This window comes from Ceratotherium simum, chromosome 33, assembly GCF_057802395.1.
Source record: "Ceratotherium simum simum isolate JZ-2026a chromosome 33, ASM5780239v1, whole genome shotgun sequence".
NCBI lineage: Eukaryota > Metazoa > Chordata > Mammalia > Perissodactyla > Rhinocerotidae > Ceratotherium > Ceratotherium simum.
This window is the reverse complement of record NC_141932.1, coordinates 15,288,900-15,308,218: the sequence shown is the minus strand read 5'-3', so window position 1 is coordinate 15,308,218 and position 19,319 is coordinate 15,288,900. Positions and strand designations below refer to the sequence as shown.

At 59.8% G+C, this 19,319-nt stretch overlaps 2 protein-coding genes across 2 annotated transcripts; one reads left to right on the top strand and one right to left on the bottom strand.

Annotated features, from left to right (window-relative positions):
* Nucleotides 1–331: 331 nt before the first annotated feature.
* On the top strand, nt 332–9,820 carry CALM3 (calmodulin 3). The gene is made up of 6 exons (XM_004440399.3): nt 332–488; nt 4,841–4,871; nt 7,212–7,355; nt 7,491–7,597; nt 7,816–7,951; nt 8,072–9,820. The coding sequence occupies exons 1-6, from the start codon at nt 486–488 to the stop codon at nt 8,098–8,100; spliced, it is 450 nt and encodes a 149-aa protein (XP_004440456.2). The 5' UTR covers nt 332–485; the 3' UTR covers nt 8,101–9,820.
* Nucleotides 9,821–16,686: 6,866 nt separating this feature from the next.
* Nucleotides 16,687–18,838, bottom strand: PTGIR (prostaglandin I2 receptor). The gene is made up of 2 exons (XM_004440181.3): nt 18,071–18,838; nt 16,687–17,076 (listed from the first exon to the last, which is right to left on the bottom strand). The coding sequence occupies exons 1-2, from the start codon at nt 18,836–18,838 to the stop codon at nt 16,690–16,692; spliced, it is 1,155 nt and encodes a 384-aa protein (XP_004440238.1). The 3' UTR covers nt 16,687–16,689.
* Between the last annotated feature and the right edge of the window lie 481 nt (nt 18,839–19,319).

Sequence of the window (19,319 nt, the reverse complement as noted above, 5' to 3'; positions counted from 1 at the left end):
CTCTCATTTCCGCCCGGGCCCGGGCCCAATAGCGGCGCGGCTCACACAAGGACGCGTCACGCGCCGCCGAGCGGTGCCCCTCCGCCGGGGAGGAAAGTGCGGCGGGAGCAGGGGGCGGGACGCGGCGACGGAAAGTAGTCCCGCGGCGGGGGCGCGCGCGCGGCCGGCGGCGAACGCGGGACCTGCGCGGGGTGGGAGCGAGAGATCGCGGGCGCGGCGGCGCGGCGAGGGGCGCGGAGGGATCCGCGGGAGCCGCAGTGCGGCGGGGCGCGGGCCGGGCGGGGCGGGGCCGGGCGAGGCGGGGCGCGCGCGGCGGCCGTTGGGGGGCCGTTGGGGCGGGCGGCGGCGGCGGCGGCGGCGGCGGCTGCGCGCGCTGCGGGCAGTGAGTGTGGAGGCGCGGACGCGCGGCGGAGCTTGAGCTGCTGCAGCTGCTGCCGCCGCCGGAGGAACCTCATCCCCGCGCTCCGGACACCCCGGGCCTCGCCATGGTGAGTGAGGCTGGGGGGCGGCCGAGGCTGGGGGCTCCGGGGCGGGACCCCTGAGACGGCGAGTGGACCCGGGATGGGGGCGATCGGGCCCCGGCCAGCGCCTCTGGACCCCTCGCTGCCCCCCTGTCGGGGGCATCCGAACCCAGAGCGGGACGTTTGGATCCCACAAGGGGGTTTGGGGGCTTCCGGAAGCGACTTTTAGCACCAGATAGGGTGTTTAGACCCCAAAGTGGGCACCTGAGCCCTCAAAGCATGGGTTTGAACTCGGGATGGAACATCTGGACTTGCAAAGGCGGCGTTTGGACCCCAAAAGGGCTTTCGGACCCAGGATGGGGCATTTGGTCTCTGGGGTGGGCTGTTTGCACCCCAGGGGCGCGGGACGAGAAACCTGGGCTGAGGAAGGGGGTGATTCGGGCCCTGATGGAGCCTTGGGGTCCTGAGAGGATGCAGGGAAGGGGGATCGGAGGGCGGCCGGGGGCTGGGGAGCTCCCCGAGAGGGGGCCGTGGGTAGCTGGGCCTGCGTGGGGACGGGTGCTCCTGGGGGCCAGAGGAGAAGGGCAGGGATGGGGGTCACTTCCGCAGATCAGACCCTTGAGGGTGGAGAGGGGCTTCTCGAACGACCAGCATTGCGGAGGAAGCAGGAGGGTGAGGTGGAAGCTTCAGGGAGGACCAGCCTAGGGTGGGTGGCAGCGGAGAGTAGAAGATGCTCTTGAAGCCTGTGGGGACTGAAAAGGATTGGGGTCAGGCAGGTGGTTCAAAGGGGCTGGTGAGACTGGTGCTTGCCAGTGGTGGGGGAACAGGGGGCCTCAGGGTGGGTTTGGGGGGCAGCCGGGAAAGGTTCTGAGGTTACTGGTGGCTTAAGGCTGTTGAACTAGGAAGGGAGGTTGGATTATTTTGGGGGGTCAGGAGGAGTGTTGTGTTTGGGTCCGTGAGAAGGTGAGGGGTGGGAGAGGACTTTGGCTTGGGTGGGGGGAGGTGAGGTGGAAGGAGACAGGCGAGGTGGGCCTAGGGTTGGAGTGGATGTGGGTGGCTTTCTGGAAGTCTCCAGGGAAAAGCCGGGACAAAGACTGTTCAGGCTGGATGGGGAGTGGGCTGCAGAGGCCAGAGGGAGTGGCTATACGGTCCCCCTTCCCCGGGAAGAATGGGGCTGGGCTGCAGGCACCGGGCAGTGGGAGCAGGTGGGCGGAGTTGTTCAGGCCCCTATTGCGCACTGAAGCCGCATGAAATGGGGGTGGGGGATCAAAGTTTGGCGTGCATCAAATGAGCCAGCTTTTGGAGCCCAGACCCTCACCCCTCGCTGCCCCTTTCAGACCAGGAGAGATGCTTTTTCCAAACGGGAGTGCTGGTTTCCTCATCTCCAGCTTCGCTCACTGTTCTGCATCCCCTCACTTGTGCCAGATGACAGTGCAGTACAGTGTGGCGTCGGTGACAATCGGACGCCTGTCCCTGTGGCCTCAGGGTGGGGGCTGCAGAGTTTGACCAGAGAGGACCTCCGGAGGGACCCCTTCATTGGCCCGAGGGCCACTTGTTCCATTCAGGGCCCTCACTGAGCGCTTCTGTTAATTCCCACAGCCAGGCCTTTGACAGAAAACCAGCAGACTCGTTCTTTCCTCCTCCCTGCCACCCACAACACCCACAGCCCCGCCAGGCTCAGCCTCGGAACTGTGCGCAGCCGTCCTCCCTGGCAAGGCTGGGGAGAACAGGCAGCCGCTGCCGTGTATCAGATCTCATACTTGCTGACACAGACCTGATGGCTCTGCTTGCGGCCACCCCATTTTCCCCCAGCAGAACCTTGCTGCAGGGGCCCCGGAGCACTGGCAGGGGCCCGGAGGCCGCCCACCTCCCACATAGGCCCTAGTTGATCTTTCCATATGTAAGCTGCAAGCTATGGGTGGGACAAGTCACTGGTAAGTGGCCTTGGACTTTGGCCTGAGCTCTGTGGCTCCTCCTTGGCCCTGGTGAGGGGCCCTGGGCTTGGTTTCTGATCTCATCTGACACTGCTGTCTGGCATCAGCTGGGGGTTGGGGCAAGGCCGAGAAATTATACCCTCTTCCCTCCCCCACCCCAAGATTTGTTTTTTTCTTATCCAGCCCTTTGCTGGAGCCCTAGATGAGGCATAAGGAAGCAGGAGACCAACTGGGTTATTTTGGAGACAGTTTTTGGTGAAAGCTTAAAATCTTCAGATCTGGAAAGGGAAGAAGTCCCAAGAAGGGGTCCCCAGCGATGGTTGCGTCTCAGGTGGTCAGGTTTCTGGGCGGCAGCCGTGCTTTGAGATGGATAGCTGGGAGCTGGGACCTGGCCTTCACCGAGCAGGGGAGGGGGTCTCCTAACAGGGAGAGAGAGTCTGACAGGCCCTGCAGGCAGAGCCACGCCTATTTGCAGCAGCCCCGTGAACAGAGTGTGGCGGAGCCTTGTCTGCGCCCTCCAGCTTGTTGGTGGGGCATAGCAGAGCCCCTGCTGGGCATTCTGCACCCTGTCCCAGCCTCCTTGCCCTGGCCCAGCCTCAGCCTCTGATGGGGCTGCCCGACGGTGGGGACTGTTGGGCTTCTGCAGAGTGGTGCCGTCCGGGTGGCAGGTCCCTGACTGGTCTAGCCCTTTCCATCTAGGCCAGGGGAGAGGACGAAAGCAGGTGCAACGACAGCCCTCCTCCCAGGCTGCTTGTCTCTCCTCCGGTCCTCCTCTGCCCCCTCCCCCCCACATTGCCTGGCTTTGGTAACCAGAAGCCCGTCCCCTCTTCTCGCTTTCCCTGAGCAGCCTCCTCGGGTATCAGGACCTGGGGGATCCACCCAGGCGTCTTTGGCCACAGTAGCCAAGGGCGGCAGGGGAGTGAGGGGCTCCTGGGCCCGGGGCCACCAGGTTGTCATTTAGGGGCCCAGCAGTCTGTTTTGAAGGCAATGCAGACGTGTTTCCATTTGGCCTCCTCACCTTCCCTTCAGACTTTGGACTTTTCCAGAACGTGCACGTGTGGTGTTTTTCCTTCTTCCCCCTCCGTTAGCCATCTCCCCTGTGTCACCATCACTTGAATTCCCCTCCCATTCTGCCTATTTGGGGCTTTGCCTCAAGTTCTCCTTCCCTTAGATTTAAAAAAAAGAAAAAGAAAAAAGGACATTTTAGTCCAGTTCTAATGCGAGCAGTTCTTAATATTTGGGACGGGGTGGGGGTGGGGGCCTGTTGCCAGCTTCCAGTGGAAGCTGTGGAACCGCTAGGCAGAGTAATGCAAATACACCCAAGAGTTTGCATTACTTTGGGGGGGCTCTCCGACTAGCTAGAACCCTGCTGTGGACTTGGGGCCCCTGTCCCCTAATTGTGAAAGGAAGTAAAGGAGGGGCAGCAGGCCTCTGGACCCACAATGTCTGGGACGGTGGTGCCTTCCTGGCGGCATTCCCGAAAACCAGGGGAAATTCATCTTTTTGTTGCCTAAAGCTAAATGTTCGGATTCAATACCACCCCCCCCCAGGTCCTCCTCCAGCAGATCCCTAAACCTGGCAGATTCCCAGCACGCCCGTGCAGGAGAAGCTGGTGTTGCCTCTCCTCCACCCCACCCCCAAACCCCGCATGCAGCAAGGGCTGCCAGCCACGACTGGCCAGTCCACAGAGTGGCTAGGGCTGGAAAGGGTTAAAAACCGCAGTGCCGCTGGGGAGGCTGGCTTCAGTCCTCCAACCTGGGCCATCACTGCTGCTGCCCGCTCTAGTCCCCTCCTGCCCAAAAGAAACAGGACAGAGTGACCCGACCAGGGTTCTGTCCGGCACTCAGAGCAACGCGGAGCCACCAGTTCGAATTTTGGCCAGTTGGGTCCACCGCGCTTGGACCCAGCGCCTCCAAAGAGGTGACACAGAAACCAGCAAAGAGCCCCGGACATCTTCCCTCTGCCCTGCCCGAGGACTGGCCTGTTTCAGTGTGGAGCCTTCTAGAGCTGCTTGATTAGGCCTCTAGGGCAACTGCTCCCTTCACTCAGCCTCCCGGGCTCCCAGCAGCAGGGCTGACACCGAGACGGAACCGTGCTGTGCCAGAGCAGCTGGTTCGGGCCGGAGCGCCGTTTCTCTCTGCCCACTGTGGCTCCAGGCACCAGAATGAGACTGGAGACCCTGGGGTCTGGGCAGCCTCCTCGGGCCCTGCATCAGGCAGGCCTGGGTTTCCAGCCCGCCTAAGTCTCCAGCTTCCCGAAGCACCAGACTTGATCCCAGGCCCTGGCTCTGCCTCACACGCTGTCTCTGGCACGCATGGCCCTTGCCCAGGTGCATAGAGTGCCATGTGGAACCAGCCTCACCAGAGGGGGCTGGGCCGAGCAAGGAGGAGGGCTCCATGGTGGCCAGCTAGCCCAGTGACTAACTTTCTCCTTCTGCTTTTCCAGGCTGACCAGCTCACAGAGGAGCAGATCGCAGGTGAGCCTGCCTACCCCACCCCCCTCCTCCTGCCTCGGGAGGGCCTCTGCGTCCCCAGCGAAGTCTTACTGCCTCTGGCCAGGAGTGACATCTGACAGATAAACTTGTGTGTCCCCTACGTCGCCCAACACCATGCCTGTGCTCAGAACGTTGGTAACTGTGTATAAGAGCACACCAGTGCCCCGGTACCCCCAAACCCCAGGTCCTGAGGCAGGCCGTCACCAGCTGGCAAAGGCTGTGTTCCCCTCCTGGCCCTGGGTCCTCCGGGGCCCTTTTAATCCGTGGCTGCAGGGTGAAGCCGGCTGTCTGTCTCAGCTGCTGCCAGTTAGGCTCAGAAGGTGAGCTCCCTGCCTCCCCGTGGGGCTGCAGAGCTCCTGCCCCACTTTAGAGCTGCCCAGGAGATGGCTCGTCACTCCCACCTCTGCTGTCCCCTGTGCTCTGTGCTCCGTCTGCGCGTGCCTGCCCTGGCTTTCTCCTCTGCCAGAGGAGCGGCTCCCCCAGCTCTTTGCAGAGCAGCTCCTCTCATCTTTCGGGTCTCAGCTCACGTGTCACCTGGGAGAGGCCTTCTCTGACTCCCTCCCAAACAGACACCCTTGCTCTGCTCTCCATCAGGTCACCCTGTTCATTTCCTCTGTAGCCTCTCCCACTATCTGAAATTATTTTGTGCTGTCTTTACCCGCTGTGTCTCCTGTCCCTAGATGTGAGTTCCTGGAGTTGGGGCTTGGGTTTTGGTGGTCCCCACTTTGTCTTCAGTGCTTAGAACATGGTAGATGCTTCCTAAATTTGTGTTGGCTAAATAAATGCACATAGGAACCATCACATATCTCCCCGTAAGCTACAAGAAATCCTGGGTCCCATCAGATTCATTTTTATAGCCCCCCCAAAGCCCAGAAAGGTCACAGCTGTAGGACCTATTGTGTGACTGAGTGGGCGCCCGTGTCCCCATCTCCCCAGACTGTGGGCTGCCTGAGGACAGAGAGCAGCTCCCACTGTATCTGCAAAGCCACAGGCAAGCACACAGGAGACAGGAGGAAGGATGCAGAGAATGGGCCCCTGGGCCCCAGCAGCTACCCATCCCCAGCTCTGCTGTCAGGTCCGCTGGGCTGTGTGACAAGGACTAAATGCCTGGCTGCTGAAGTGGGAGGAGGCAGGAGTTTTGCAGAGAAGGCTTTGCCTTCTCTCCTTTCCTCCCCTCCCCCCCAACACACAGTCACACTTGCAGCTTCTTAACTTTGGCCCCAGGTGGCTCTGGAGACCCACCGGGGCAAGCCAGAGAATACCCTGTTGTTCAGTGGTCATGAGCTCGGGGTGCCCACATGCCCTGCTCCCTTCCCCCCCCAAACAACAAGGCCTCAGCACAGGGAGGTGCCAGCATCCCCAAGGGGACTCTTACTAACTCCCCAGGGCCCAGAGGCTCGGGGCACAGCTTGTCAGCTGTGTTTGGCTCCCACTGCACCTGCCACCCACACCCCAACTCCCTGCCCTTGGGTGACACAAACACACACTCCACTCTCCCCCCGTCCCCATTAGCAAACTGTCCACTACCTCACCCCAGCCCACACCCTCTGGGAATAGGCTGCCAGGCATCTGTTCTCGGAGGGTTTGGGGGTAGGGAGCACCAGGTGCAAAAATGGGCCCAGTGGGAGGGCAGGAGCCACGTGCTTTCTCCCCACTCCTGACGCGGCCCCAGCTGTGGCCTGCCCACTCAGCACCACTAGCTCCTCATCCTCCTGGCTTGGCAGCCGTCCCCTCTCCTTCCATCCCCCCGGCCGCCCCACGCACCGTCCGTCAGCCGCGCTCTGCTGCCGACCACCCCCACGCTCCACGCACAGCCGCTCGCTCGGCTCTTCTGGAAGCCGGTAGCACGAGCTCGGGGAACTGGGCTGGCGGTGCCAGTCGGGAGGCACTCAGTGGCAACCGAAGGCGTTCTGCAGCCTCCCGTTCCCTACACTTCCCGGCCACTTGACCTTGGCCGGCATCCTTCAGATGGAAAGTTCTCTTGGCCCTCTTCCACTCCATGACATTGGTCCTCATGCTTTGAGAGAGAAGCCGAAGCCAGGGATCAAAAAGAAGTGTAGAATTATCTGACAGCTCTCAGCCCATTTTTGCCCTCTGTGCTCACCGGGGTAGGCTGGCTGCACGGGTGGCTTTACCTGGCACAGAGCAGGGGCTCATAAGTGTTGACTGAGGAGGAAGGAGGTCTGCCCTGAGCACGGAGGCGGGGGCTTGGACTGGAGGTGAAGTCTTGCTCTGGTTTCTCTAGGTGGACTGAGGCCCGCATCCCGGGTCAGGACTTCCTTGCGGTCCTCGACCTCTGCCTCCCTTCCTTTCTTCCCCCAGAGTTCAAGGAGGCCTTCTCCCTCTTCGACAAGGATGGAGATGGCACCATCACCACGAAGGAGTTGGGGACAGTGATGAGATCCCTAGGACAAAACCCTACAGAAGCGGAGCTGCAGGACATGATCAACGAGGTGGACGCAGATGGTGAGCCCCACCCCCACTCACCCCGGGGAGCCCTCCTCGGGGCGATGATGGGCCAGGCTCTCCTCCCCCAGGGCTCTGGGGTGGTCTCCCGGGGCCCAGGCCGGGAGCACTCCCAACTCCCTCCCCGCTCTCCAGGGAACGGGACCATTGACTTCCCGGAGTTCTTGACCATGATGGCCCGGAAGATGAAGGACACGGACAGTGAGGAGGAGATCCGAGAGGCCTTCCGTGTCTTTGACAAAGTAAGCAGTCCTTTCCCGGGGGCTCGCCGACTCCGGCAGAGACAGAGATGGCTGGTGGGGGGGGGGGCCTGGGTCCCAGTGGCAGCCTGCTCCGCAACCTGAGGAAGCCCCCTTCCCCTGCTGAGCGGGGGTGACCGACAGCCCCAGCCTTGCCACCCTTGGCCCGCTGTCCCCGGGTGAACGCCTCCAGCTCAGAGCCTTTGTCCCCCGGCACCCAGGACGGCAACGGCTATATCAGCGCCGCAGAGCTGCGTCACGTGATGACGAACCTAGGGGAGAAGCTGACCGACGAGGAAGTGGACGAGATGATCAGAGAGGCTGACATCGATGGCGACGGCCAGGTCAATTATGAAGGTGAGGCGATGCCGGGCTCGTCGCCGAAGCCAGCCCCCGGGTCCCTCGTGCCAGGGAGGGCCGCTCGCCGCTCAGCCCTGCCCACCCGCTGACCTCCTGCCTCTCTGTTTCGCTTCACAGAATTTGTCCAGATGATGACCGCGAAGTGAAGGCCCCCGGGCAGCTGGCGATGCCCGTTCTCTCCATCTCTCTCTTCTCGCGCGCGCACTGTCTCTCTTCAACACTCCCCTGCGTCCCCCGGTTCTAGCAATTACCACCGGATTGACTGAGAATCTGATAAAGCAACAAAAGATGTGTCCTAAGCTGCATGACTGCTCTTTCTCCTTCCCCCCCAAGTCCCCTCCCGCGCCCTCACCTCCTCCTTCCGCCCTCCCCCTCCATCCGCATCTTCCAAGTCCCCTCCCGCGCCCTCACCTCCTCCTTCCGCCCTCCCCCTCCATCCGCATCTTCCAAGTCCCCTCCTGCGCCCTCACCTCCTCCTTCCGCCCTCCCCCTCCATCCGCATCTTCCAAGGCCTGATGCATTCATGAGACGAGCCCCGTCCCCCGCCGGGGAGCCTCTGCCCTCCTCCCCCAGCCCGGGTGGCTCTCCTCCGTCTCGGTTTGTTTCCTTTCGTCTGCCATCTTACGTCGGGTGCTGGGGTGGCTGCCAGCCCTGGCCCGGGACTTGCTAGGGAGGGGCCGAGGCCCTCACCCGGCCGGAAGAGCATGCCTTTCGTGTTGCATGCAACCAGCCCTGTGATCCCGCGTGCAAATCCCAGCAGCCTTGGGGGGCAGGGGTGCCAAGAGAGGCATTCCAGAAGCACCGAGGGGGATTGAGGAGTCGTGGTGTTGACTGGATGTGGCCCAGGACGGGATCGAGGGGCACGGGAGTCTTGGAAGCTGGCATTCTTGTACCGCTTGAGGAGGCCAACGCTAAGGGACAGCCAGAGTGGACCCCCCTGGATCCCGTGGCTGCTCTTCTGAAACCATGGGATTGGCTTCCTGAGGGTGGGCTGGCGGGGGCGGGGCTGCCCAGTGGCCACTCTGCAAATTGTCTGTGCCCACGTTCCTGAAGCATCTTTGCGAGCTGGTCTGTGAATACCTGGTGCTAACATCCCGTGCCACCCCCTCACGACGCACCTGCCCACCCACATTGAGATCCCCTCGGGGGGACGGATGTGGGGACGGTTGCTTTGTCATGTCTTGGTTGTCCTTTTGTTTTTTCTTTATGCGCCTTCAAACTTGCATTTTGTCCAAAACCATGCCGGGCTAGCTGAAGGGTGGGGAGAGGGAAGATGCGCCCCACCACGCTCTCGAGAGGACACACCTGCAATAAAACAACCCTGTCGGCTAGCTGCCCTGAGGGCCGGCAGCCGGCCTCTCCCGCTTCTCTGTGGCGACTTGGCTGGCTTCCGCCATCTGTGCTGTCTCTGCCCGCCTCTCCCTGCCTCTCCCCTCGCCCACCTGCCTGCCCCCACACCCCCGCGCGGAGAGCATGATCCGCGGCCTTGCTTCTGACTTTCGCCTCTGGGACAAGTAAGTCAACGTGGGCAGTTCGGTCGTCTGGATTTTTTTCCTTTTTCTGTTCATTTCATCTGCCCCCCTCCCCGCCAACCCAAGTTGATCGAGTGGCTTCTCCTGGGACCTGGCCAGCTTTGAGAGTCTCTCCTCATCACCCTCTGGCACCCAGCCTCTGAGGGAGGGGCGTAGTGGGAGACCCCGCCAAGAGCTGAGGGTAAGGGCAGGTAGGCGTGAGGCTGTGGACGTTTTCGGAGTGTTTCGGTTTTGGTTTTGTTTTGTTTTTTAAACCGGGCAATATTGTGTTCAGTTCAAGCTGTGAAGAAAAATATATATCAATGTTTTCCAATAAAATACAGTGACTACCTGACTGGGGGCTTCCCCTCTCGTCTCGGTTTCTGGGCCTGCTCCCTGCGTGGGTCCCGCAGCCCTGCCCTGGAAGAGCCTGTCTGTGCTTGCTCGAGAGACTTGTCCTCGTCACTGCAGCCAGGTGGGGGCTCTGGGCCAGAGTTCCCATCCCACCCAGATTTCGTGGTTGATGAAGGCGGGATGGGTCCTGGCAGCAGCTCGGAGGATGCACACGGGGGCGAGAGAGACCACCCCCACCCTTGGAGGGCTTGTATCGGTCACACAGGTGACGGTAAGAAGAGAACTGAGAAGGCCCAAGGCAGGTCCATCATGCCACGAGAGCATCCGAGCGCGGGGGGAGGCAGAATTGAGCCGAGACCTGAAAGATGAGCCGTCACCTTGCTGCCCCAGGGGAAGGAAGGGTGTCATCCGAGGGAACAGCGAGAAGGCAGGGTCAGACCTGGGGGCCTAGGCCAGGTTGGGGATGCTCCACAGGGTGGTCCGGGGAAGGGGTGGCATTCACCGAATGGGTCACTGTCAGGCAGGCAGCCTAAGTGTACCGTGCAGTCCTGAGCTCGGAGCCTCAGTCAATTCCAGGACAGGGCACCAGTCAACTCCGGGACAGGGCACAGGACCTAGGGAGATTTGAAGCCAAAAGCCCAAACAATTGCAAACTACCTTAGGCTCCTTACCTTCCCCGCCGGAAGTGGGCGTGTCAAGACCGAAGGCCTGCGGTCCAGTGGTGCTGCAGGGGAGGGGCGCAGCAGAAGCCTTGGGGGGCTTTCCCCAAAGTACACGTGCCCCGCCCCACACTATGAATCCCACCCGCTCCCTTTCCAAGGGGAAAGCACAGTTAGACGGTGGCTAACTTCCGAGCTGCTCACACAGCCACGGGCCTGGGCAGGAGTCGAGCAGCGAGAATTCAGTGGAATAAAGAGCCTGCTTGGGCCGGCCCCGTGGCTTGGTGGTTAAGTGAGCGCGCTCCACTGCTGGCGACCCGGGTTCGGATCCCGGGCTCGCACCGACGCGCTGCTTCTCCGGCCATGCTGAGGCCGCGTCCCACATGCAGCAACTAGAAGGATGTGCAGCTATGACACACAACTATCTACTGGGGCTTTGGGGGGAAAAAATAAATAAATAAAAAAAAAGAGCCTGCCTTCCGCTCGTCTTGGCCTGGCCTTGGAAGGATGGAGAAGCCTGGCAGGGCCCACCCTCAGGGCCTTCCTGTGGCAGACAGGAGATAGGCCTGGGCTGTATCTTCCTGGTGCGAGGCCGTGGCCGGGGCCCAGCACTGTGGGAGGGGAAGATGGGAGCAGCAGGCCGTTTTTCCAGAGCCGAGCTCCCGTGACCCCCTTTTTCCTCCATCTGGTTGTGGTTTGGCATTTGATGAAAATGGTTGAGCGTAACGGATAAGAGCTCGAGGTCTGGGTAGACCACGGCTCCAGCACCTGCCCCCCGAGGCTCGCTGAGGATCAGGTGAGTGCGCAGGAACCAGGCCTGCAGAACAGGGAGGGCCCAGCGAGCATGAGCCGTTCTTGCATGAGCCGTTCTTCATCCGGTGCCTCCTGCTCCCCAGGCTCTCTTCTAAGCCCTGCCTCCGTGAGCTCGTTGAATCCTTCAACCATTTGGGCTGGATGCTCTTTATCCCCATTTTGCCGACTAGGAAACCGAGCCCCAGAGAAGTGAAGATACCACTCCAAGGTTATCAAGTAGAAAGTGGCAGAGCTGGAATTTAAGCCAGATCTGACCCCAAGGAGTCCATGCTCTCAGCTGCCCGACTTTGGAGTAAATGGGTTTTTTTGGGTTTTTTTTTGCTGAGGAAGATTGGCCCTGAGCCAACATCCATGCCCATCTTCCTCTATTTTGTATGTGAGATGCCGCCACAGCATGGCTTGATGAGCGGTGTGTAGGTCCACACCCAGGATCCAAACCCGCAAACACCAGACCACCGATGTACAGCCTGTGAACTTAACCACTATGCCAGCAGGCTGGCCTCTAAATAGTCATCTTTTTAAAAACCTGACTTGAGGCAGGCCAGAGATAGAGCAGTGGGAAGGCTAGGTGAAGGCTGGGGTCACTGTCATGGGATCTGAGATGGGAGCCACCCTCTTAGCAGCCAGGAGACCCGTGGAAAATTCTGGTCTCATAGTGGAGAGGAAGACGGGCATTGGTGACCCACAGGATTGGGCTCCCAGCCCAGTGTGACCACTCGCTGCGGGGAGTCTGTGCAGTCGCTAAGCCTCAGGGTCCACCTGAGTGACCTCATTTTCCGGGCCTCAGTTTACCAGTCTGCAAAATGGAGAAGAATAATGATCTGTAGAAGGAGAGTCATAAAAATAGCCACCTCAGAGGGTTGCTCCAAACACTTTCTAGAAATCTCATTTAATTCTTGTCCAGGCCGGAGGAGCCATAATGAAATTCAGCTCCCAAGTATGGTGTGCACTCTGCGGCGGGCATGTGGGCATGAGATACATTATCATCGAGATGTGACAGTGAAGGATTGGAGGCCCAGGCAGGTACAGCCTCTCGCGCCATACTTCTCGGAAGTGGCCGAGCTGGGTCTCAAAACCCCAGATCATTCGGATCCCAAACAGCCACGCTTTTAACCACCGCGTCATGCTGCCCGCACTTCTCCGCTGCCTATCATTATGTTCCCCCTTGAGCTGTATGTGTTGAAAGACTTTTACTCTCAGACAGGCTGCAGTATTAAATAATCATGACTTCCCTTTCCCATTCTTTATTAATCGAAGACAGAGATGGCTCTCTGAGCTCCTAATGGACGCGGGGCGGGCGCTGAGGGGAGCCGACTCTGCGCAAAGCAGAGATGCTTCGAGTGGGAATCAGTCCCAGTTCAGGCTCTCAGATCTGCTGGACCAGGTCAAAACTGTCCTAAGAAGGGGACACACCGGGGGTGCCCAACCAGGGCCCACACAAGGGAAACGCAGGTTCCCCTCACTTCCCCAACAGTGGCCGCCACGCTAAGTGTCACTCCCAGTGTGACCAGCAGGTGGGGCAATGACTACAAACGGCCCCAGAGCCCTGCAACTCGGGACCAGCCATGGTGTGAATGTGTGTGCTGAATCCCAGCGCTGCGCCAGGTTCGGTGCTAGGAATACAGAAATGAGTAAAGAAATTAAGTGAAAAATGAATGAAGTCTCCTTGAGGAAGTCAGACCCGTCAGTAGCATGTCCCTTCTTGACCCCTGACCCAGACGAGGGCAGGCCTCATATATGTTCTCAGATCTCTGCACTGTGCTCTCTTGGGACGTATTACAGTTTGTAATTTTGTATTTTTGCTGCTTATCGTAATACATATTTCTGTGGTTATTAAATTGTCACCCAATGGATCGTGAGCAAGGTAGGGCCAAGGGGGTGTCCGTTGCTGCTGTATCCCCAGCAGACACAGAGCAGCCTTGGGCCCAAGGAGGGGGTTCAAGGGATTCTATGTTGAATTCATGAATGAACAAGAGGCCAAAGAAAGGAGGCATTAGAGACCTGAGTCAAAACCACGACCACGACAGAAACGCTCCACTTTACTTGGCTCACTTTCCTCCAATCCCCAGGCTTAGCCATCCCCTCCTCCAAGAAGCCCTCCCAGATGTCCCCCTAGACTCCACCCTCCCTGACCCCCAGCCCTGCCCACTCTGGACTGTGAGCCCCAGAAGAGCAGGGCCAGGGCTGTCCCTGTCACTGGCGTGTCCCCAGCGTCACAAGGATAAGCCCTGACATACATACAGCAAGCCCCCAGGAAGAGCCTGCTGAATGAAGGGACAAATGTCTGCGAGGTGGGCTGCAGAGTGCCATCCTGGGGCCTGAGAGACGAGCGATGAAGTCTCCAAGGAGGACAGGTAGTCTAAGCAGGACCTTAAAGGGCGCGGGTGTTTGACGAATGGAGAGGGGGAAACGCTGTTCCAGGAAGGGCCAGCTCAAGAAGCCAAGAGGTGGAGGTCCAGAGGTCACAGGCCGTTCAGGGAAACCCCAGTTGTCTGCTGGGGCTGAGCGGAGAGTAGGAGTTGGCCCCAGGGCTCCAGGCAGCAGGAGCCCCTGCAGCTTTGCAGGCGGGGGGTGACCGTCCAGACAGGACCTTCCGAACAGGATCAAGGCAGCTCGAAGAGAGATACGCAGAGAATCAGGAGTCAGGACACCAGCCAGGAGAGGAGTCTCGAAATCATCCCAGAGGGGCTGCGGGTAGACGGGGCAGGAGTTGTCTGAAAACCCCTGACCTGGCAGGCAGTGTAGACATCCAGTGTAGACATCCAGGCCAGAGGTGGTGGGGGTCTGAGATAAACAGTGGGAGGCAGAGGAGGGGGCGGGTTCTTGAGATGTTAGGCCTAGTAGGTAAGAGCCAGCAGAAAACCAGCTTCAGCACTTAATCTCTCCTCCCCTTAACCTGAATCTGAAAAGTGGGATGATAATAGCACCCACCTCGGGTGAGGATGCTATGGGTTCAAACGCCCAGCCCTGCCTGGCATTTAGTGAGCCCTAGGAGGCCAGATGGACCGAACTGACCCACCTGCAGGGACGGCACAGAGAGAGGAGGCGAGCGCCCCCTGGGGGTCTTGCCTGGACAGGCAGGCCCCTCTCCCTTGGCACCAGCCCGAAATGCTCCTCTGCAGCCCCTCCACCCCATCCCTTCCCCACCGCCCTCCAGGGCTGGGTTCCCACCCAGGCCAGGCCAGGTTTGGTGACAAAGTCCAGACCCCACCTGTAGTTTCTTGACCTGTTTTTGTACAACTCAACTTTTTTTTTTTTTTAGGAAGATTGGCCCTGAGCTAACATCTGTTGCCAGTCTTCCTCTTTTTCTTTTTTCTCCCCAAAGCCGCAGTACATAGTTGCATATCCTAGTTGTAGGTCCTTCTAGTTCTTCTGTGTGGGACGCCGCCTCCGCATGGCTTGATGAGCGGTGAGTACGGTCCGCGCCCAGGATCCGAACCGGTGGACCCTGGGCCGCCCAAGCGGAACGCGTGAACTTAACCACTACGCCACCGGGCCGGCCCCAAGTCAACTTTTTTATTATTAAATTCAACCAATATATTACTCGGTCAAGACTGCTATAAAAGTTTCTACACACACTCAATTTTTTTCAGTATTACATGCTTTTTTTTATTATTGTGGTAAAATACCCATAACATAAAATTTACCATTTTAACCATTTGAAAATGTTCAATTCAGAGACATTTAGTACCTTCAAGATGTTAAGCAACCATCAACACTATTTAGTTCCAGAACATTTTCATCACCCCAAAAGGAAACCCCCTACACATGAAGCCGTCATCTTGACCTATTTGAACTCTTCCAGACGCCCCTTCTTCTTCTTTACTGTGATTTGAATCATAGAAACTGAAAACAAAAGTCAAAACCACAGAGCAAAGCATTGCTTTTTTTCAAACCACGTTTGCACAGAGAGCCAGAAACAACAGCAACAATAACAACGGCAATAACAGTAACAGATATTGTGGGCTTTATTCCAAGCCCTGTGCCAAATTGCTTTTCAGAGTGAATCCTATAATCCTCAGCCCAGCCCCGTAAGCTAAATACTAGATTATGATCGCCATTCTACGTAAAAGGAAGCCGAGGTCCAGAGAGACAGTCACCAGCCAGACAAGCGAGCTGGCCTCCAGGGCTAGAAAGATGGATCAGCTCCCCACTTGGACTGTGCTTTCTCCTCGCTGTGTGGCCTGGGGGCTGGCGATTGCCCCCTCTGGGCCTGGATGCCAGCCTCTGTGGAAAGGCTCCAATAATAGCAGGTTGGATGGAGAGGGTGCACCTCACGTGGAGGAGGACTCACTGAAGTTAGCGACGCCTGTTTTCACAGGAGGCTCGTGCCTCGCCTACCCCACCCCTCCCCAGGTGGGGGTTTATTGTTTTAACCCAGGAGCAAGTGAGAAAGGGGAACTGGGGCCGGCAGGGGGGGATTGGCAGGACCTTTCCTGTTCACCCTGCCACCACTCTAAGCACCACTTCTTTTCACGCCACTCGGCTTATTCCCGAGCACCAGTGATTCTGGGCCTTTCTGAGGCAGGGGATGGCAACGAGAAGTGGGGAGAGGTGGAAGGCTGCAAATCGCACCCCCACCCCTGAGTCCAGGGTGGGGCAGAGACTGGTCTGTGTCCCCAACACCTGGCAGAGTCAGCCCCACTATTTGTTGCATGAATGAATGAAATTTTTGTAAGGGCTCCAAGGACCTATGAGATGAGCTCAGGCTCTAGAAGGAGGCAGCTATTTATTCAGGGACGGACACAGGACTTAGCTCTGCATTCTTGGTGGTCCCTGGGATCCACATCTCCCACGCCTGGGTCGCAGTTTCCCCAAGACGTGTCCAGCAGTGTCGCCCACAGTGCCAGAGTCTCCCCTTCCTCCGCCTCTCCTGGGGGCTCCCAGGTCTGATGAAGAGTCAGAAGTGAGGGGAGGCAGGAAGCAAGAGAGGGTGGCTCTTGGAGCGACCTAGGAGAGGGCAGGACCCCTGGGGATTTGGGATGGGCAGCTGGGGTCCCCTGAACGGATGAGGATCAGAGCGGGAACCTTAACCAGAGCAGACCCCAGTGTACAGGAGCCGCTGGGAACTGTTCCGCCTTCTAAATATTTAGACAGTGAGATGGAGCGGCAAGCCAGGGCCAGACCAGGCCGGCCAGGCCACTGGTTATTTTGAGAGAACTGTTCTTTTTGTGCTCCAGGATCAACCTTCCCTGTCTCCCTCCCTCTCCTCCCGGAGCCTGTGATGGCCACCCAGAAGGAGAAGAAATAGCAGCAGGTCGCCCCCTGAACTCAGGGGGTCAAGGTTCCGGCAGGCGAGGGCAGAAGAGTCATCTCTCTGCTTGTCCACTCCCGGCCATGCCCCTGATGATCTGGCTCCCGCTCCCGGAAGACAAGGCGGGAGATCACAGGGCAAATGTCAGCAGAGTGAGCAGGCGGCCGCGGTCCCCAGTTTGGTCGGCGTTCCCACGGTGCTGGCGCCAGATCGCCGTGCGGGAGGCAAGGGCGCCCCATGACCCTCACCCCAGGCTGACAAAGGCACCCAGCTCCCCTCCTTCTCCCCAAGAGCAGTGGGTGCCCTTCGGTCCTTCCTCCCTGAGACCGGGGAGAGGGGTATCTGCGAGTCACCGTGGGCAGGCCTGGGGCACAGACAGCAGAACCAGAGCTTGAGGCGCTGGAAGATTGCCTTGCGGAAAAGGATGAAGACCCAGGGGTCCAGGATGGGGTTGAAGGCGTTGAAACGGAAGGCGAGGAGGTCGCCCATCTCACTGCTGTCCGGGGCGATGGCCTGGGTGAAGCCGCGGATCTGGGGGCAGGACGAGGGTGTCAGGAAGCACCCACCCCCTACACACATCACCCCGGTTCCCCTCCTCCCACTTGCTTGCCTGCAGGAATTGGGGGGGGGCTGTCAGAATGGGAAGGACCTAAGATGGAAACGAATTAACAAATGCACCTGGGGAACAGAGGGAGAGAAAGCCCCAGGAAACAGACAGCAGAGGTGCAAAGGGAGAGACGGGGCCGTGTGAGTGGGCCCTGGGGCTGTGCCTGTGTCTGTCCACGGCTTCTAGCCTCTGAGTCATCCACAACCCCTAAAAGGTTTGACGACCCTCAAATCTAGCCCAGCCCTTGCATTTTACAGAAAGGGAAACTGAGGCCCAGAGAGTAGGTGGGGTGACCCGGTGCCACAGTAGCAGGGTCTGCCCTGCTACAATTCGGGAGAGGCTGGGCAGGAGCTCCTGCGGGAAAGGGGCGAGGCCCGGAGATTCCAAGGGCAGATGGTGGGTGGGGCTGTTTGGGGAAGTGGGGAACTCCATTGCCGGGAAATGAGACTCTAGAATCAGGAGCCCAGGGGCCAGACCTGGCTCTGTGTGGTCGTGGGCAAGAGACATCACTGCTTGTCTGGTGACAGGACCGGGATTTGTCTCTTTCTTGCTACACGCTAATTGAATGAATGTGTAAAGTAATTGTGAAGATTATCTGAGCATGGGGGGGACATAGAGAAAGTGCTTAACGGATGGTGGATCGTATTATCATTACAGGGGTAGGGGAAGGTTGGGGGCGTGTTTGATCTTGGGGGGACTAAAGACGTGGAAGGGGGAGACAAGGGGTCAAGACGAGTCAAACGGGGAAGAAGCAAATGGAGAGAGACTTTCCAGAAAGGAGCTGCTTGACCGTGGACAAAGCCTCTGACCCCTTTGAGACTCAGTTTCCCCATCCGTGAAATGGGCACCACCAATGGAGCGCAGAGCCGAGCGCCGCCCTCCTTCCCACCACCCACCCCAGCTGCAGAGCGGACTCACCGTGAGAGGCAGGGAGCACACGGCCATGATGCCCGTCATGAGGGCCAGCAGAATCAGGTGGTCAACCTCGTCCTCGCCCCCGCGGGGCCCGGGGACCAGCGAGCCCTGGTGGCGCCTCTGCTGGCGGTACATGCGGCAGAGGCTGAGGGTGACGGAGCCGTTGCAGAGGACGATGGCGGCCACCAGCAGGGCCACGAGGCTGGCGTAGGCCAGCGAGAAGGCGCAGCCGCCCGGCTCGGCGGAGCGCATGCGGATGAAGCACCAGCTCCCGGGGCAGTACTGCTGGTGCTGGCCCAGGCCCAGCAGGGGCAGCGAGCAGAAGAGGGCGCAGAAGGCGTAGACGGCGGGCAGCGCCAGGCGGGCGCAGCGCGGCGCGTCCAGCTGGGCGTAGAGGTAGGGGTGGCTGAGCGCCAGGCAGCGCTCCACGGCCATGGCGCAGAGGATGAGCGTGGAGGCCAGGCCGAAGAAGGTCATGGCGAAGGCGAAGGCGTCGCAGAGCGCAGGGCGGCCCCGGGCCAGGCCCAGCAGCGAGCTGTTGCGCGCGTAGGCCACGAACACGGCCGGGCTCAGGAAGCACGTGCCCAGCAGATCGGTGACCGCCAGCCCGGTGACCAGCACCGCGAAGGCCGAGGGCCGCGACCGCCGCCGCGTCCCCAGGATGCCCAGTGCCAGCCCGTTGCCCACCACGCCCGCCACGAACATCAGGGTGCTGGTGGCCGGGCCCACCGAGTCCCGCACGTAGGTGAGGTTCCGGCACGAATCCGCCATCCTCGCCTCCGTCTGCCGGCCTGGACTGCAGGGGTCCCAAGGGTGGGAGGTGGGGGGTGAGGGCGAGCCTGGTCTGCCCCTGCGGCCGGCTCAGATGCCCGCCACCGGCGTCCCCATGTCCTCCCGGCAGCTGGGGGTCTCCCCGCGGACACACAGTTCTTGCTGTGCGTCTGTCTGTCTGTCTGATGGTATTTCTCTCCCCTCTGTCTTCTCTCTCTCTCCCGTTTGTTTCTCTCTCGCTATCTGTCTCTCTCTGTCTCGTCCTTCTCTCTCCGCCTCCCTGGTTCCTTCCTTCTCTGTCTCTGTCTCTCGCTCTCTCTGTCTCTGTCCCCTCCCTTGTCCACCCCCTCTGCCTCTCCCTCCCTCTCTCTCCCCCCACAGCCCTCTAGCCCCGTCTCTGCTTTCTGCTTGCCCAGCCCTCCTCACCGCACCTCTGCAGTCTCTCTCAACCCCTCCTGTGTCCCCTCGCGCCCAGGTCTCC